General features: G+C 36.8%; 1 protein-coding gene across 1 annotated transcript; it reads left to right on the plus strand.

Annotated features, from left to right (window-relative positions):
• The first annotated feature begins 399 nt into the window (after window positions 1-399).
• On the plus strand, window positions 400-19,168 carry si:ch211-113g11.6 (uncharacterized protein LOC559008 homolog). Its single transcript, XM_067407434.1, has 14 exons — window positions 400-540; window positions 3,708-3,847; window positions 4,197-4,259; window positions 4,874-4,969; window positions 9,219-9,315; window positions 9,946-10,053; window positions 11,284-11,423; window positions 11,509-11,684; window positions 12,304-12,412; window positions 12,592-12,793; window positions 13,939-14,054; window positions 14,274-14,446; window positions 14,555-14,610; window positions 16,198-19,168. The coding sequence occupies exons 1-14, from the start codon at window positions 462-464 to the stop codon at window positions 16,542-16,544; spliced, it is 1,902 nt and encodes a 633-aa protein (XP_067263535.1). The 5' UTR covers window positions 400-461; the 3' UTR covers window positions 16,545-19,168.
• Window positions 19,169-19,243: the final 75 nt, after the last annotated feature.

Consider the following 19,243-nt stretch of genomic DNA (forward strand, 5'->3'; position numbering starts at 1 on the left):
ATAGGCCTATAAACATTTGTAGGCCTGTGTATACAAAAAAAAAAATATGTTTACTGTGTAAACATTTATAACACAATGTTATAATAGCTACAACAACCCTGTCTAAATGTAGCCTACACTATAATATTTAGAGTATCTCTGAGATCTACAAACGGAAGCGTATTAAAGTGGAATAAACGCATTCATTAAAATGCATGAAACTAATAAATAAAGTGTTTATCACATTCTGTAGTTGTCAATTCGCGTGAGCGCATGTCTGCTCACCCTTTCCTCTCTCTTTCAGAACGTGTGACGTGAAGGCATTTGCCGCTCAGATTCTCACAGAGGTCTGAGGAACAAGCAGCGCCCGCTTATCACGCACACTTCTGCAAAAAAAAAAAAAAAAAAAAAACACCAGTCCTTATCTGAGACCAGACTTATATTAGCGTGTCTTCACTCTAATTAACGCATCACTGAGCAACATGAATTTACTCATACTGGCGACTCTGTTCTCTGTGGTTTTGGCCGAAAAATCACCTCGGCTGAAATTTAACGTGATGGGTAAGGCTTTTTTTCCCTTCAATGTTATAGTTTAATTCTGCTACGGATTCTGTGGAATTTTCTCGTTATCAGGTTCTGATGCCATGTTTATCATTATAAGCAGAAATTGCTCAGCTTATTTTTCCCCTCGGGGGAAAATGCTGCGTAATATTTCTGGAAGATTTCCATTAAGGAAGTGAAAAATATATATATATAGGCTATCAAATCGCAATGTTAGCAAATTGAAGCAAGCCGAAATGGGGCAATGACTGCTTTACATTTTTGTTTTGAAAACAAAAAACAATTGAGGCTCATATGCACGTCATGACTTCACATCATGACGTGTATGTGATATTAATCATGGTTAAGAGTACTTAAGCATAGACTACAATGAAAAATACAAATGCATCGCGTTAATTATTTGCATTGTATAAATGCCAATTGTATTGTATATAATGCCAAGTATAACTGAAGGTTCATGCAAGGATGCTGGAAGGTTTTTTGACTGTCTGAGATCTCTTTAAGATAGGCTATGTTAGTGATGTATGGGCTGGTCAAGAGCGAGTAGTCTGCTTGGCATGTATGAGTAAACAAGCTCCTGAATCTTCCTGGATGCTACTGAATAAGTAATTTACTGAATCGACCATTTGCTTTCTATCTAAACTTGTAAATGCCTTGAATGACGCTGCTGTTTTGATGTAATTTTCCTGTAGAATACGCAGCAAGTGGGTTTGTTTTAAGAAAAGCATAGGACGCAATCTACAGAGCTGCAATGCAGGTGCGCGAGCTAACGGGAATGATGGCACTGCAGCAACTGATGCATTTCCAACAACATGGAAAAAACACACTCGCAGAAAACATGGAAAAAAAAACACTCGCAGAAGCAGAGTGTAGACCCTGGAAAATTCCACGAAGCCCACCTTTATTATTTATTCCAATCACGCTCACAGACTTCTATGTCGATACAACCAATAGGCTATGGCTCATGTATTTGTTTAAAGACATAAACATGTCTCACGGGCATCCCCTCAGTGTTAGCTGATACTACAACCTCTCACGAATACACATGAGAAACCTTGAGAGCTCAATATGAGACTCCAATGAGCTTGTTGGTCTTGACCGCCCACTTCAGCATCATGGACAGCGACTCTTCCCCGAATCCTCAATTCAGCGCACGTCTTCTTGAATCATGAAGGATGCGATCGGGAGACAAATGATCTGATAAACTAAATTATTGCGTTATGGAAGACGAGACCTTAATATGCAAATAGAAACCGGTTCAGACTGGTCTGCAGGCTTTTTCGACCACTGCAGCCCCTCATTCGAATAGCCAGTTATTGATTAAGATGTAATCTCTGCCAGCGCAGACCGAGACAAACACCTGTTGCAACGTGCTAGTTTTATGAAATGAACACGAAGCTCCTTTTTATACAATATTGTATCAATTTTAATGTATTTATTTATTTTAATTTCACGGTTACCCCTGACAACCAACCATATTTGACAGTATTCTCCATTTAGGTCAAATGAAAAACGCCCACAAAAGCATCTAAAGCATTTGAGCTAATCATTTAGAGTTCTCAACTGGTTTTGTTCCAAAACCCAAATTTTACTGTGGAAATCAAGTGGTAGCCCTTAAATAATATGGCATAATATTTGACATAGCATTTATAAAAAGCATAGGTCCAACAATATGAAAAATTATTTACATCATTTTTTGTTAATGCATACAACAGCAAAAATGGGATTACCAACACTGGACCAAATATTAGCTATTATTACTATTAGATGAATTTGGACCAAAACAGCATGGGTACACAGCCTTTGATCTCAACAAAAGATAAAAGCATTTATGGTATTTACATGGGCTCATATAAGAAGCCTATTTATTTTGCTATCCTAACTATACACTTTTTTATGTTGCATTTTGTTATATGCATTTTTACCAATTTTTGAATTGCAACCCACCAGCTGAGAACCCCTGATTTAGTAAACGTACGTTATACATATATGTGAATGTATATCAAAGTCCCTTTAAAACAAGTCATTTCACTCGGCGGCCATCTTTGAAACGCCTCTCGGGCATGCAAGTTCGGCTTGAATGGGGAAACATCAAATTCTCCAAAGCTGTTTGCCAAGCTTTCGATTAAATTTCATATTTGAAATCACCAATGCAATCTGACAACAACTGTCTCATAAATCTTGTTTCTAAATGTTCGAATCATGACCAAAAAAAAAAAACGTGTCTCATTTCGGAGGCTCAAGTCTGACTGTAGGAACCGGAGCTTCTCACGGCCGCTGCAGTGACGTGATGACTTATTTAGAAGGCGGGACTTATTCCGCCATATTGCGAGTTGCACTTTCTCCCATTTCTACTGTTCAAAACAGTACTAGTGACATGTCTTGTGTTATTCTATAGTCTTTGATGTATATACAACATTTATAAATCGGTTAGTTTATGTCCTTGACTCTGATTGGTCAATAGCTGTGTTTTATTCACGATAAAACATGGCTATGACCGCTTCACCCAACGGTTCTGTGTATCACTACACAACACCCTTAGCAACCACTCTTAGCAACGTAAACTTCTCAATTTATATTGTTCATTGAAGCTTACTGTATTATGTAGAAGAGTATTGTGAGAAAAAGAGATCGAGTGAGCAAGTTTATTACCTGCATTCAGTTTTAGTATTTTTCTTCAGGTCATAATAAAAATGTTAAAATAATCTGTTTAGGGTTTTCCCCGTGACTGACAGCACTAGTCAAAGCATTTCAGTTGCGTCTTGTTTCGTGTGCACAGCAATTCAGTCTTTTCACTATAAGTCTTTGTGACTGAGTGAATCACTCATAAAGGCGGCCTTTGCCCTTTGCCGCCATCTAATGGCGTAATAATATAACTTCTGTTGCTGTTCAAGGTCAGGGACTATTTTTTCCAGCGGAAGGAAGGCTTTTAGTGATTTTACTTCATGAAAGTTGTATTGATACATATTTTTTGGCTTTAATATTTGTATTATGTGGTATCCGTTTTATAAAACCAATAAGGAACTCGAGGCTAGTGCTTTATTGTGAATAAGTCACGGCTGAAGGGCGTTGTTAGGCACGACGCGAAGCACAGCCTCCAGTACCTTATTGCTTACATAAAGACTGTCAAAAACAATGTTTATACACTGCATTTCATTTGTCTGTAGAATCACCTCGGTTTCGCTTCATGAAACCGGAGAACTACACGGCGGTTTACCACCAACAGGAAACTGATGTCCTGTATGTGGGGGGCCAAGGGGTCATCTATAAGCTCAGCTTCAGTGATAAAGGAGTGCATGACACACAGGTAGGGGGGATGACACCATAACCTGGAGCTAAAGTAGATCTATCACTACTCTAAATCCTGACCTAGATAGCTGGTACTCAGCAAGTAATAAAACTGTGCTATTATTTATGGAGTAGAACAATGCCTTATGGTAGAGGTATTACTTGTGGTTGCATAAAAGTAGGCATTTCTATGCAAAGGGGGGATAGTTATAGCTTCTTATCATTATACTATAGCCATAAAATCTTATTTGCTGTTTTCTCATTGCAATTATAGAATATAGTTCTAAAATGATGAGAACAATTCATCCTTACATTATTCTGTATGTTGTAAGGCTGCATGGTTAGTAATGTTGTTGATGTGCTCACAGATCCCTGTGGTAATGGATAAGAATGCAAAAGAGATGTGTGTCTCTAAATCACCAGCATGGAAGGTAAGAGAGACAATCACACAATATTCAGTCATCTCAGACCTCAAGCTGCTTGACATTTTAAGAAAAAGATTATCTTGACTCATTTAAGCCATGCAATTCAATTCACTCACAAATCTAACTGTGCACAAGTGATAGCGTTGCTCATAAATCCTATGTGTGAATTACACATCAGGTTTAGCTGGATTATACTAGTGAAATCTGAAAATGACTTTAATCAGAACATTTATGAAAGTCTCCCAGACGCTCATCATTATGCGAGCGGGAGCCTGGCTGGATTCACTGCCCTGGTTCAACGTCTACAGAAATAGTCATCCATGATGAGCAGGTCATCACTCAGAGTTGACTGAATGAGGCTATTTTTTAAGGGTAATGGCACGGACAGAAAGCCAACACATCAATGATGGGCTCATTTAAAATCTAAATAAAGATGGCTGTTAGGGTGTTTATGCTGAAGTTGCAAAATCCAATTAGTATAGAAAAAGGAAAAAGAGCCTCTCCAAGCCCACAATTACATGGCATACTGTGTTTAGCACTTATATCCTTTCTATCATTTATAATGTATGATGTCTGTATGTTTTGCATTGACACATATTGTGTTTTTCATCTTTCTATAGCAAGAGTGTGATAATTTCATCACAGTAATTGAGAAAGTCGGTGATTCGATCGTGGTGTGTGGGACAAGAGCGGGTTCTCCTAAATGTTGGCTCCTGGTAAGATGCCTTACCTGCCATTATATATGAGACTATATTAATATGCCATCATAAATTATAGGAATCAACCCAATTAATTAATCAAAGTGTAATTAAATTACATTGAATAAGAGCCAGATTTACTGTAAATGATTCAGAATCAATATTTAACACTATCAATTATTCGTCCACCGAAAAATTGAGCTTAAAATATTTTACAGATTCTGGACAAAATATTATCCCGTGGCCAACAGTAATAATATTTTGTTATGATTATTAATTATGATTATGAGCAAGGTAGCACAATCTTTAAGGCAGCAATTTGATAACCACATCACAAGACACTTGTATGAGTGAAAAATCAAACAAGACTTTATTGAACTAAATCTACTAAAACACAAACTAATCTAACGAAAAAACACATACTCTCTCTCTCTCTCTCTCTCACACACACACACACACACACACACACACACACACACACACACACTCATTCATTCAGTTACAGGGAAATGGTGAGATTATTGTCTGGAGGTGAATGGATTCCCCAATTGTTTAGCTTTTAACAAGTTTCTTTGACCGTAACCTGAGAGAATTCATACACTAGCAATTCAACCATAGTTTCAGCTCAGCAAAATTAGGAGACCCGTGTTACTTGCGTTGGCTGCTCCTTTAAGCGCGTGTTCCCTTCGTGACGGAGTTGAAGGAAGTGGCGTTGCTCGGTCAAGAGTTCTGAAGGACAACGTCCATGCAGGGGGAAGTAGTTGGCTTTGCAGAAAACCGAGGCTGCATCCGAAAACCTGGGTAGCTGTCTTGCTGCCTCGCTGTCTTATAAGAGAATGACTTGTACGGCAGCGTTTGTGCATGAAGGCACCTCACGAAACTGATTTCGGACAGACTTCTGAGGCAGCGTAACAGTGAAGCTAACATTGGATTCGGACGTGCCTTGATGCCTTTCTACCTTGAAATGTGTCCTCAGAAGGCAGCATTTTCCAGTTTTCGGACGCAGCCGGAGTCTTCGTTGAATGGTTGCAGGGTTTACGCGTTGCTGGAAACTAAAGACTTTTGGTGAGTCCTCGTCTGCGAAGTTCAACGAAGGTTCTTTCAGGGGTTGAGTGAGTTCTTGAAGATGTTTAGCTTGCAGGCAGGACGATGATCGGTCCGCCGACTCAGCGAAGGCCAAGGCGAAGTACAAGCAAGGGCAAAACCAAAAGCACAATGCGCGGCATTGTTGGTTCCGCCTCTCCGATTGTTTTAGCCAATCAGGTCCTGTTTTGGGCGGGTCCTACGCCCAGTTCTCCTGTTCTCGTGTATGCAATTATTAGCATAATGTCCTCACAGTCCTTTGTTCTCAAACTTAGGGATTTTGGTCAGAAGTTAATTTTGCTTGTTTAAAAGTCGTTCATCTTACATAAATCAATTTTGCATCAAAATACAAAACAGTACACACTTTCTGTAATTGAGGTAGATTCTATTCAAATTTACCTGTAATCAACGTTTAAAAACACATAGAAAGAATTACATAGGTTTCATAAACAAAATAAAAACATGCTTGATACATATGAAATGTGAGAGGCTGTTTTTGGTGATAAGTTCATGTCTTTTGACAGCATTTTCTAAATTGTCTTTGTTTGAACAAAAACAGAGTGGCTCTATTGTCTGCCAGGGAAACTTTTTGGAATGTATTTTTGAAATGCAAAGCTGGGCAAAAGAGAATGTTTCCTGTAGGTGATTCAGTGATGACCTGCTGTGACTTTCACCTCGAGATGTGTCACAAGTCCGAGTTTCCTGGGCCCGGTTTTTCAAAAGTAATCCACTAGGATTTTGGATAACGGATTGGATCAAATCTTGAAAATGTGTTTTTCAAAAGAAAAAACGGATTACATAATCGGATTAGATCACGTAATCCAATTTTGATCCGGATCAAACCTTTAGTTTGGGTTTTTCCAGAACTTTTTTGTAGGATTTGGATCACTTTGATCCAAAAAAACAGGATTATCCTGATCCCAACAGGGGGTAGGATTTCAAGGTGGATTCCAGGAGGAAAATGTAGTAAAACTTTAAAACTAGTCAAAAAATAGAACATTTTTACCATGTAATATACATACACATTTTTATCTTGCTCTTGATTAGTTTAACTGTTAAAGTAATAAATTAAATGCAGACATTAGTCTACATATTTAACCTTTCGGTAACCTACTCTAAAGTAAAAAGAAATTTTGGTGCCATAAAACAATCCCTAAACAGCTGTAAATATCCAACAAAAATATATTTAATTCAAAACCCACATTCTTTCTATCAACATGTCCCTTTAGGGCCTCCGTAGAGCACTGGAAATCCAGATTTGGTGATCCTGAAAAGTTCCTATCTGGATCAGATTGATCCAATCCGATGTTGCTTTAAAAAACTGGCTCCAAAAGTAAACTGGATTACGTGATCACGGATCGCAAAAAAAGGATTACTAAATCCGGATCAATTTTATCCGGATTAAACCTTTTGAAAAACCGGGCCCTGGTAACAGTGGAAATTTACGCCTTGTATCTCGGGGTTTGTAGATCCATCTGTTCCTTAAAGTCCACACAGCGAAAAAGGGTCTCTTTGATCTTTTGCTCTGTTTCTACAATCAAATGCATTTGTAATTAAGCAGACATTGAGGGGCCGTCTTCGATCGGCCATTTTAGTTCCCAGGTCCAACTTTATGGCTCACAAATGGTTCAATGGGGGAATGAGTTGACTCGTAGATCTTTGGAATGTGGAGTTTGTGGTAATTTGGTGGGCTTTGTTCAGGAATAATCAATATTATCTCACAACCCTGAAGCAGTATAAACTGCATCTGTAAGCAAACCACAAAAGTGGTTAAGATTAGGTCATCTTCCCTCTTTGTTAGTGTTCAAGTTGCAGAAACAAGCAAATAATCCACACCTGCTAAATGCAGACATTTCAGATTCCTTTAATATAACAAATGATGTTTGCGAAGTTAACAACATCAACACTTATTACTCATAATCAGTGCTGGGGAAAGTTACTTTTATATTGTGTTACGCCCTTCAAATTAACTAATTGTTTAGTTACTTTTTTATGAAAAGTAATGCGTTATGTTAATTTTGCTTTACTTTTTCTCACCTGGGCAGGGCTTGTTTGTTTGTTTTTTAATAACAACAAAAAAAGTTATATTTTTGGCAAATGTTAAGGCCCTTCCACACCAAAAGTGAAATGATAAAGCCTCAGGCTGAAGGAAATGCATATTTACGCCTGTATAGTAGAGGGCACATCTTAAACAAACCTTTCAGCTGTGCTGCAATTCTGGATTAAAGAAGAATTGGATACAGGAGAAGGAAGTTCAACAATCTTATTTCTAAATATAATCTAAAGTAATTTTGCTTTGCTAATTAGTATAGTTGAATTAGATTGCTGAAGGTCAGTAGCAAAGACAATGGTTAATAAAGTGAAATTAAATACATAAAGTATATTTGTGTAATTTACTATAGTTAATTATTACAGGTTTGCATAAAATTCTGAGATTGCATTTCACTCTGTTTTTATTCATTTGAGGAATACTGAATGTTTTCGTGCAAGAAAGATGAGTAAATGCATGTTCACATTTAGTCTAGAACTACAATAACTATCATGTTCACACAGCGCACACAACTCCTCGGCACTTTATTTCTCTCAACATGGGGACAGGAGAGCTGTCAGTCAATAAATGTGAAAAAGTAACTTAGATATTTTGTTGTAAATTGAAAAAGTAATGCGTTACTTTACTAGTTACTTGAAAAAGTAATCTGATTACATAACTCACATTACTTGTAATGCATTACCCAACACTGCTCATAATTTATTTCATTCGATTTAGCATTTTCTGTGGATTACATGAAAAAGTGAAGGAAATAAGACCAGTTTTCCCTCTAAGCTCAGCTGCTTTGGTAGAATTCGGGCTATTTATTTAACTGCTTCTGTATTATTGTGAACATTTTTATAACCTTAGCTTGTCTCTGCCGTGGGTGTGATTTATAACCGAATCATTTAACAGTTTCCACCACTGTGCTGGGATTAAAACCAGATAGAACTGAAGGCAATACAATAAAATGAGAGTTTGACATCCTGAAAAGTGGGACACACATTTAGTGGATGAATAATATTATGGAAAAAGTTCATTATAGTGACTTTCCTGCTAAAAAGTGGTATGATTTCTCAAAGTGCCAGTGTCACTGCTGTTTTCTTAATAAAAGCCTGTGAATTAGTGAATGATAACATCATCTCTCTCCTCCAGGTAAATGACAGTGTACTGACGGACATGCCGGCGGAAACAGTCGCATCTAACATCTTGGCACCTTTCCCTTCTCAGCGCTCCATCAGTCTGTCAGCAGGTAGAGACAGAGGAGAGGAATGAAGGGAGGGAAAAGGAGAGGGGAAATGTTAAGAAGATGGGAGAGAATGTTTTTGTTCACATTCTTTCATTTGAATAGATATTTGTAGAGCAGACTGTAATGTAACTTTTAATGAATTTTATTCTGACCTGACATCAATCCCTCAGGGAACAGAGATCCATTTGGTAAAAACGATGTATGACATGCTCAAAGCCTCAAATCTTGTCAGATCTCTTTAGAAAATACAGTGTGTATCAGAGGAAATGTAAAAGAACAAATTCCGAAAAGAACAACTGTCCCTGTTGTATATGACAAAAAGAGATCTTGCCCTTTTCTTTAGTGTTTCAAATGTCAGGTACAAAGTTGAGTAATTTCATATGCCATGTGAGGCTGAGAGCTGAAAGGTCAACACAGGTGCTGAAAGAAGTTGCATGTCTCAAAAATGTCTCAATCTGTCAGTCAGAAGGAAGTAGTTTGCAGTGCGTTTGCAGCCCTATTTTTACTTTGAGTATCAAAGCATTGCAAACATTGCTAAATTTGAATCAAAGTTTAAGGTAATCTTTGATTTGACAGGACTATAGTCAAAGAGTTTTGGATGATGGATATACTTATCTCTCTCTTTTTATTTAGATGGGAATCTGTACTCTGCTCTGTCAGCGGTTGCAGGACAGACTGGCTCTATCCGTCGCACATACGGCTCCAAAAAGCAGCTGAAGACAGAGAATAAATGGTTACAGAGTGAGTTGACAGTTGTTATCTATACTGCATTAGCGGTTTAGAGTTTTTCTTGAAGGACTGAGCTAATGGATCCAGGCCTGCTATATCAGCTTAAAACAGAGTTTGTTTAAAAATCCTGGAGTCACCAAAAGTAATGAAAAAATAAATAAAATATATAGATTTTTAAAATTTTTCAAAACAAGTCCCTTATGTTCACCAAAAATACATTAAAACAGTAATATTGTGGAATATTATTACAATTTAACTGTTTTCTGTCATATATTAATAATCTATTCCTGATTGTGAGGGTAAAGCTGAATTTTCAGCATCATAACTCCAGTCTTTAGTGTCACATGATCCTTCAGAAATCATTCAAAAATATTTGCTGCTCAAGAAACATTATTATCAATGTTGAAAACGGTTCTAATGCTTAATATTTTTGTGGAAACCATGATCATTTTTTCCCCCCTAGGATTCTTGATGAATATAAAATTCAAAAGAACATTTTTCTTCTTTTATATTTAAATATATACGTTTTTACTGTCACCGATCAGTTTAATGAATAAATGTATTTATTTCTTAAAATCTTACTGAGCCCAAAATTGAAAGGTAGTGGGATATGGAATATATATATATATACATATATATCATAAATCATTTAACTTTTATTAGTAGTTTAACCATAATCATGTCATTCAGGATAAGCGAATGTTGCCATGTTGTGCCTCTCAAACAGAGCAATATTAAAGGGTTAATTAACCCCAAAACTCACCCTCATGTCGTTCTATATATAACAATATATAATATACCCTTTGTTCATCTTCAGAACACAAATTAAGATATTTTTGATGTAATCCGATGGCTCAGTGAGGTCTCCATTGCCAGCAATGTCACAGAACTTCTCGAAATCCAGAAAGGTTCTCAAAACATATTTAAAACAGTTCTTGAGAGTACAGTGGTTCTACCTTAATAATATAAAGCGACGAGAATACCTTTTGTGCCCCCCCAAAAAATCTAAATAATGACTTTTCAACAATATCTAAGCAGCACCACAGTGCAGTTTTTGGTGAAATCATCTCATGAATGGCTTACTTACTTAAATCTCTACATATTAAGCTGGAAATGAAGAAAGCATGTTAAAAATAAAAAAGTATACATTTCAAGTAAGATAAAGGTTCAAAGATTAATGCTTTTATATACAGCACAAAGAGTCTATGAAAATAACAAATCTGCTCTCACCCTCTCTCTCAGATCCCCAGTTTGCAGGAGCCGCTGTGATACCACACCAAGAGAAACTCAAAGATGAGATCTATTTCTTCTTCAGTGAGGTCAACAGTACAGCCAATCTAGATGAAGAGCCATACAGGGCTCGGATAGGACGAGTCTGCATGGTAACAAGCTCTTAATCCATTCCTGCTTCAGATACACTGCTGTGAGGACTCAGGGTTTCTGATAACCTTTGCATCTGTGGCTCAGGTTGATGAGGGAGGGCTTCAGAATGTGCTGCCCAACTCCTGGACTACATTCCTGAAGGCACGTGTGATGTGTGGGAAAGCGGGAACTCCGGTACAGTACAACAACTTCAAACAGGCCTTCGTTCTGACCTCTCATCACCGCACTGGGTTGTTATACGGCCTCTTCTCCAATGCCTGGTAAGCAGATGTGAAGTCTAAAAGTGAGTAGGAAGACATTTGATTTCAGGCTGTTGGATAATGCCTCTAGCAAGACTACATTATACACCAGAAAGTACATCACTATAAATCTTTTACTCATAACACTGATAAAAACTTTGTCAGCTGTGTTTACTTAAAGGTTATATAGATAAGAAGTACTGGTACCATATTGATCAATATTTTATTTCTTTTTTTTTTTTCATTTAACAGATCAGATATTTAATTGTGTTCATATTCCCTTTTTTACATTAACATTTACTTAAAGCTAATCTTTAAAGACACTAATAATGTCATAACACTGATAAATGTAATCTTTAACAGATCTCAGAATGAATATCCATTTTTCATTCTGTTCATTACCAATTTAATTTTTAATGTTTATTCATTTATAGTATAGTATTATAGTATAATAATAGTATAGAGATAGTATAATACAGAAAATATGAAAAAACAGAATTAATGTTGGCCTTTTCATCAGTTATTGGACAAAATATTAAAATAATTATTGGCCATAATTTTATGTTGCATCACTACTGTAATTTTTAACTCCTTTTAGCTGTACTTGATTAAAATGTTCCATGTTTATGTCTTTCCACAGGAACACCACTGTAGTGTGTGCATACTCTATTGAAGACATTGACAAGGCCTTTTCTACATCCAAACTGAAGGGCTACAACTTACCTTTGACAAGTCCACGTCCTGGAACGGTACAGCACATCAAAACATCAACCAGTCGAAGGCATAATTCTGTGCCGTGTTATACATATTATTACATTCTAAACATTTATTGCATTAATTTTTAATGCATTTATAAATTATTATCCTACAATTACAGAAAACAAAGACACAGCCTGATTTTTCATTTGTTTGGTTCGCATTTCTCCAGTGTGCTTTCAGGAACAACACTCAGGCTCATAACCAGAAGATCCTGAATGTAATCAAGGATCACCCCGAGATTGAGGACATGATCACCACGGTTGACGAAACTCCTCTGGAACTGCCAGTTCATGACCACTTTACACATATTGTGGCAGACACAGTCTTGGCTGTCAATGATGAACACTACAGCATCATTTATTTGGGCACAGGTACTCTGAATCACAGAGAAAATTGATATTCATTTTGAGATTGGCTAAAGATTATATTTACAGTGTTATAAAATTATTTGTTTTTAAAGATTAAGTGAGTGTTAGATGGCTGCAAAGGTAATCTAAATATAAAAGTAGAGGAAATTTGCAACACAATTAAAGGAATAGTTCACACAAAAATGAAAATTATCCCATAATTGTTTCACACTCAAGCCATTCAAGGTGTATATGACTTTTTTTTTTTTAAACAAAACCCAATCAGAGTTATATTAAAACAAATCCTGGCTCTTTCCAGCTTTGTAATGGGATTGAATGGCACCCAAGGTTTTGAATCTCCAAAAAGCACATCTATCCATCATAAAAGTAATCCATATGACCCAATCCCTGGCTTTCAGCACTGGCCATACGTGCATTCACGAGAAATTCGATTTCTGGTGGAAGCGTGACCTCTGACCCGACGTATGATGTAGGACATACAGTAGGACGCAGGCATGAGAATTGACGAAAACAGAAGCACAGACGATAGAGCAAGACTAAATGCCGGTCACAAATTAGAAGTCTAAAATGAGAAGTTTTAAAGAAAGATGTCGATTTCGATATAAGAGAAGAGGAGCTATGTCATATGTTGGGTCAGAAGTAACCCTTCCACCAGAACTCGACTCTCTTGTGAAAGCACGTACGGCCATTATAGTTTATAAAGTTTTAAATATGGATATTTTTCTTAACAAAAAAAAACATCACTACGCTTCAGCATTTATTAACCTATTAGAGTCGTATGGATTACTTTTATGATGGATGGGTGCACTTTTTGGAGCTTCAAAAACCCTGACACTATTCAATGCCATTATAAAGCTGGGAAAAGCCAGGATATTATTTAATATAACTCTGATTGTGTTCGGCTGAAAGAAGAAAGTCATATACACTTAGAATGGTTTGAGGTTGAGTAAATTATGGGATAATTTAAATTTTTGGGTAAACTATTCCTTTGAATATCCAATATTGAGTGTTAACGGTAAACTAAAACAAATCTCTAATATTGACAAATATTCAATATTGCACCGACAATCTTGCACCTCATATAATTCTCATTCTATTATTGTTTTTCAATCATTTCTAATGCTATTTTTCCTGTGTCTCCTGTACAGAAAAGGGTAAAGTCCTGAAGGTGCTCCATGCCATAGAAGGAGCCTTTATCATAGCACAGTACTCTTTATTCCAGGATGATAGTCCCATCATTAACATGGCCATTGACTCTAAAAAGGTACATTTTAAAGAAGTACACTCACACTAAAACAGGCCAATTTTAGCCTGCAGTGGTAGGACATATTATTCCACTCAAATATAGTTATATATAGCTTTAATTCACTATTTGCACATTACAGTGAGAGAGTAATTAAAAGGCTGTTCACATAGATATTCAAAATAGAGTTTGATAGGAACCAGATGGCACCTTTCACCTCTGAATTCTGCTTTTTGCCAGGGTCATCTCTATATTGGCACAGAGCTTGAAGTGCAGCGCCTCCCCCTGGCTGATTGTAGTCGCTACGGAGTCAGCTGCCGGGAATGCATCCTTTCACGAGATCCATATTGTGCGTGGGACATGTCCAAGAGGAAGTGTACTGCAATCCCTGCAAACTACAACATTAGCACTGGGTACAAATGCACTCACAAATATCCTATCACAATGATCCATTACTTTTTCCCTGGCAAAATAACCTGAGTTTCTTTTTTTCCTTTTTATGCTCCCTATTTTGGAATCAGGACCCTTTTTCAGACCCTTGACCACTCCAGTGCCTCGGTCTGTGGCGATGTAACAGGTAGATTGTCTTTTAGACTTTTGAAGGTGCAATTTTTTTTCTCTATCTCTGAACCCTTTATAGCACTTGAGAATTTGAAAGATATCCAAACAGTTTCAACTATTTCTTCCCAAATTCCCAATGAAACCCATTTTTGCATTCCTTCTAAATTTAGATTTTATGTTCATATCACTTTCCAAATACATTTTTTATTCTAGCATTCACTGAGCTAAGAGAATTTAATGGCTTTGAAAACTGCTTCTTTTTGAGCATCTTTTTTTTTTTTTTACAAGATATTGACAAATAAACAATTAAAACACTAAGAATAAAAAATACATTCTTTTTGTAGCCCTGTAATAATAGTAAAGCAAGTGTTCTGTGTTCATAAGAGACATTAAAGGTGCTAAAGAGGATCTTTTCATCGACTGAGAAACCAAAGACTGTTAGTGAGTTTTTGAAATGAGCGCATGCGTAAGAACAACCCCCCCTCCTTCACAGCTCATTTTGAAGGAACGCCTCCCAAAACTCGTGCACGAGTATTGGAACACGAGTGTTTACCACCGGCATTCGCTGTGTCGTGTTAGTGGATTCATTATGTCGGACTCACCGCAGGTAACTCATAATCTGCAGTTGTTACTCCTGTCTCCGGACAAAAACATCGCATGCAGCGCCTGTGGAGTGTGGAAAGTTACTGGAGCGCACAGCCGTGCACGTCTCGCACAAGGAACGTCATGGCAGTGATTGACAAGCCAGAGGGCCAATCGTTTGGCTGATGATGATTGGCTGATGTTTTTAAAGCACTACCTCGTGCACAGATGATGTATATTAATATTATTCCTTTCAGTGCACCTAATAAATAGTCTTTTATCAGTTAGTAAAGACAGTTTCAAGTAATACTGCAAAAATTTATAAAACAAAACATCCTCTTTAGCACCTTTAATAGAAGTATCAAGCTATATACTATATATTTATATATTTATAATATAAAAGAAATTCATTTTTACATCGATATGAAAATATTTTTGAAATATATGCTGTTCTTTTGAATAATCCTGAAAAAAAGTAATAAAAAAAATAAATAAAAATTTGTAATAAAGTAATGATGCTGAAAATGTAGCTTTGCCAACACATAAATAAATTACATTTTAAAATATATTAAAAAAGGAATAGTTATTTTGAAATGTAAAAAATATTTCACGAAATTACTGTTTTTACTGTATTTTTGATCAAATAAATGCAGACTTGGAAAGCATAAGAGACATAAAAACATTAAAAATCTTAAAATCTTACCTAACAGCAGTGTATATATATATATATATATATATATATATATATATATATATATATATATATATATATATATATATATATATATATATAAAATAAAAGTATTTTATATTACATATATTTATGTTACTTTATATTACAGTATGTGTACTAACCTAAGAAAGTACTGCGTAATATAAGGTAACTACATGGGTTAAGGTTAAGAATAGGGGTAGGTTCAGGGTTAGCACCTAGTTATTACTCAATTATTGGACTGTAAAATAAAGTGCTACCAAAATTGTTTCATAACACTAAAATGTTTCCTGTAATTGTGGGATACAGCTCATAAGGCACGTAGCACCATCCCCAAACAAGTTTTAGTGGACAAAGATGGACCGGTCCTTCTACCATGCCCCGTGCGATCCTATCATGCCACTTACCGCTGGGAGAAAGACAACTGCATCAAGCAATATCCTTGCACCATCTCTGGCTCCTCCTGTGTCCTGGCACCCACTCCTGACCTGCCTCTGAAGGAGGGCGTGTTCCGCTGCCTGGCGGAGGAGAACGGTCTGCAACAGGAGGTGGTCTCCTACAAGCTGGTGTTCAACGGTGGGCCCCTCTCCACCTCGCTAGCCTCCACCCTGGGGTCGGCTCTGCTGCTGGCTGCTGCGGCACACTGGCTCCTGTAGATCCAATGAATCCTGAGGGGTCAGAAGGAAACGAGTTTTTATGCTAAGGTCAGCAGAGCATGAGTACCTAGACCGGTCCAACTAAACTGCAGGGGAGCAGCTGGTCTCTGTATTAACTGTGTTTCTTGTTTCTTATTCGGAGCAATTCTTTTCTTTGAAGGGCCGAGAAAATGCCTGAAATTGTCTCATTTTGCAAAACGCTTTATCATACCAAACACCAGTGTTATGTATTACATGAACTTATGTAAGTGAACTGTTTCATGCCATCAGCCTGAAAGCAAACATTTAGACTTATATACTGTATATTCAAATATCTACTACATGAAATTTTTGTACATTGCTTGCAAAATGTTAGTGCCATCATTCAGATGTTTCAGAAGACTGCTTTGCTAACTACACTTAGACATGGAATCCAGATCGCTTCTTTAACTTGGTTAGTTTTCTCGTTAACACTTAAGGTAAGGTTCAGTTACATTAGTTAATGCGTTTGGGTATCATGGACTAACATATTTTGCAGTATTTAGTAAATGTTATTTTACTGTTGTTTAACATTTAATATACTATTGTTCATTGTAAATCCATGTTTGTTCATAAAACATGAACTAATGTTCATTTATATAGCTAGCTAATGCTAAAAATATATTAGTGTATGCAGAAATTAACATTTAATTTAATGTGCTGATCATTGTTAATTCATGTTACCTAATGATATAACCAAATTGAACCTTATTTTAAAGTGTAACTTTTTCATTTTTCGTATGTATAATTACTGAGTTTCAAAAGCGAGTACATGCTAAAACAAGACTATACTGTTATAAATTCTTTGATTTTTCCATTGTGTGCCATTAGGACAGTTCTGAAGCCTTAAAACAAGGATGAGTCCCTTTAAGCTGTAAGGGTCACATCCTAAGCACAACCTGCAAACTGAGCAGAACCTGCAGAATCTGCTGGCTTTGTCTTTCCATTGAGTCATTCCGACCTGACGCAGAATGTTATTTCAGCATGATTTCGGGAGTACATGCAGTTGATTTGTCTGTACCTGTTTAAGAAGTCTGAAATCACTTATCAGTCACTATTAGAAATGTGAACTGCAATATGATACAAAACCAAAACAGATTCAACTGATTTTGCTCAGTGGATGGACAGGAAGAATAACCAGAATCAATATCAACCAGATAGTTTTATCTCGGTTACGTCACTGTGTTTAACAGACAGACATGAACAACACTCTTGCATCCTTGATGCCTGTACTTTTCATGCTCATGAAACATAATTTTATATTTTGCGGACATACGAAATAAGCTTCGGTAAATGTAATATGGAGTTGCATTTTGTAGTTGCAGTGTAAAGAGGCTTAATTATAATGTTGTTTTAATTGTAATGCTCTGCATATGCTGTTTCTCACCATTGCTGCCTATGGGAATAGAAAGTATTCCTGATGGATCTAAACAGTCATTCTGCACTAAGGTGTTCTGAGTGTCACCATTTTACTTTATTTGATCATCACTTCACTTTATGATAGTTATCTAATACACATTACAGAAAGGGAGAGCTCAGATGCTCATACAAGAACTTTCTAACTAGCACATAATTGTCTCTAATCGTCATCTGCACCCCTAACACACACACACACACACACACACACACACACACACACACACACACACACACACACACACACACACACACACACACACACACACACACACACAACTATTTCTGTTTCTCTCTCTCTCTCTCTCTCAGAGCAACTGACCCAAAATGCCAAATTTGTCTTTAACCTTGTTCTTTTCTTTGGGAGCAGGAGTGAAACAATAATGTTATGAACGAAATGATTACTAATTAACCAGAAGTGCATTGTATGTCTAGTGTCATTCTGTTTCTTGCTCTACTGGAGACATAATCTGCCAAACCTAAGCAGAAATGCTAAAAATTTGTTTTGTATGCACATGTGGATCTCTTGGTTGATGTTTGGGAATCATGAGATATTTAAAGTGTCATATAACTCATGTAAATAGTCCAAGGACTGACTGCAGTGTTGCTTTTCACATTAGTGCATTAGCTTCTTATTGCTAGCGTGTGCTAACCTTCTGTTTGCATGCTGAATGCCACAGTACTGTTGCCCTCTCTGTGTACTCTCTGTCTCGTGGCCTAATGTGCTACACTGCACTAAATGCAGGAACGTTGTAGTGCCAAACCAATATTGTGTCATTTTCACCAGAGAGCTTTTCTAACTTTTCCACTGTGTGTCGAAGCCAAACATTTACCTTTCTGACAAACATATAGCAGAATCTAGATACACACCGACACGCGCGCACACACTCTAAATCACTTTAGGCAGTGCAAATGACACAGGGTCCTACAATGTATATCACACAAAGTCAAAACTGTAAACAGTTGTTACATGTTTAATTTTTTATTCGTTTTTTACTCTGTAACTGGTGTTGCGAGGCCACTGTGTTTTTCGTCTTGTCATTTGCTATGCATCGTGTTTTTTTTTTGTTTTTTTGACTAAGACTTGTGGCAGGGAGTGTTTTCTCGTGTAGGGACGCTCAGCACGGTTTACTGCTCAAAGCATCTTGCAGTTGTGTATAAGCTTGCACTTAATAATTCATATTTATAACTGGTTACCAGAGTCATAGCAGTTTTTTTCTAAAGGGGTTGAAGACGTTGTAAAATACAGAAACATAAAATTATAC

Source organism: Chanodichthys erythropterus, chromosome 2 (genome assembly GCF_024489055.1).
Source record: "Chanodichthys erythropterus isolate Z2021 chromosome 2, ASM2448905v1, whole genome shotgun sequence".
Taxonomy (NCBI): Eukaryota; Metazoa; Chordata; class Actinopteri; order Cypriniformes; family Xenocyprididae; genus Chanodichthys; species Chanodichthys erythropterus.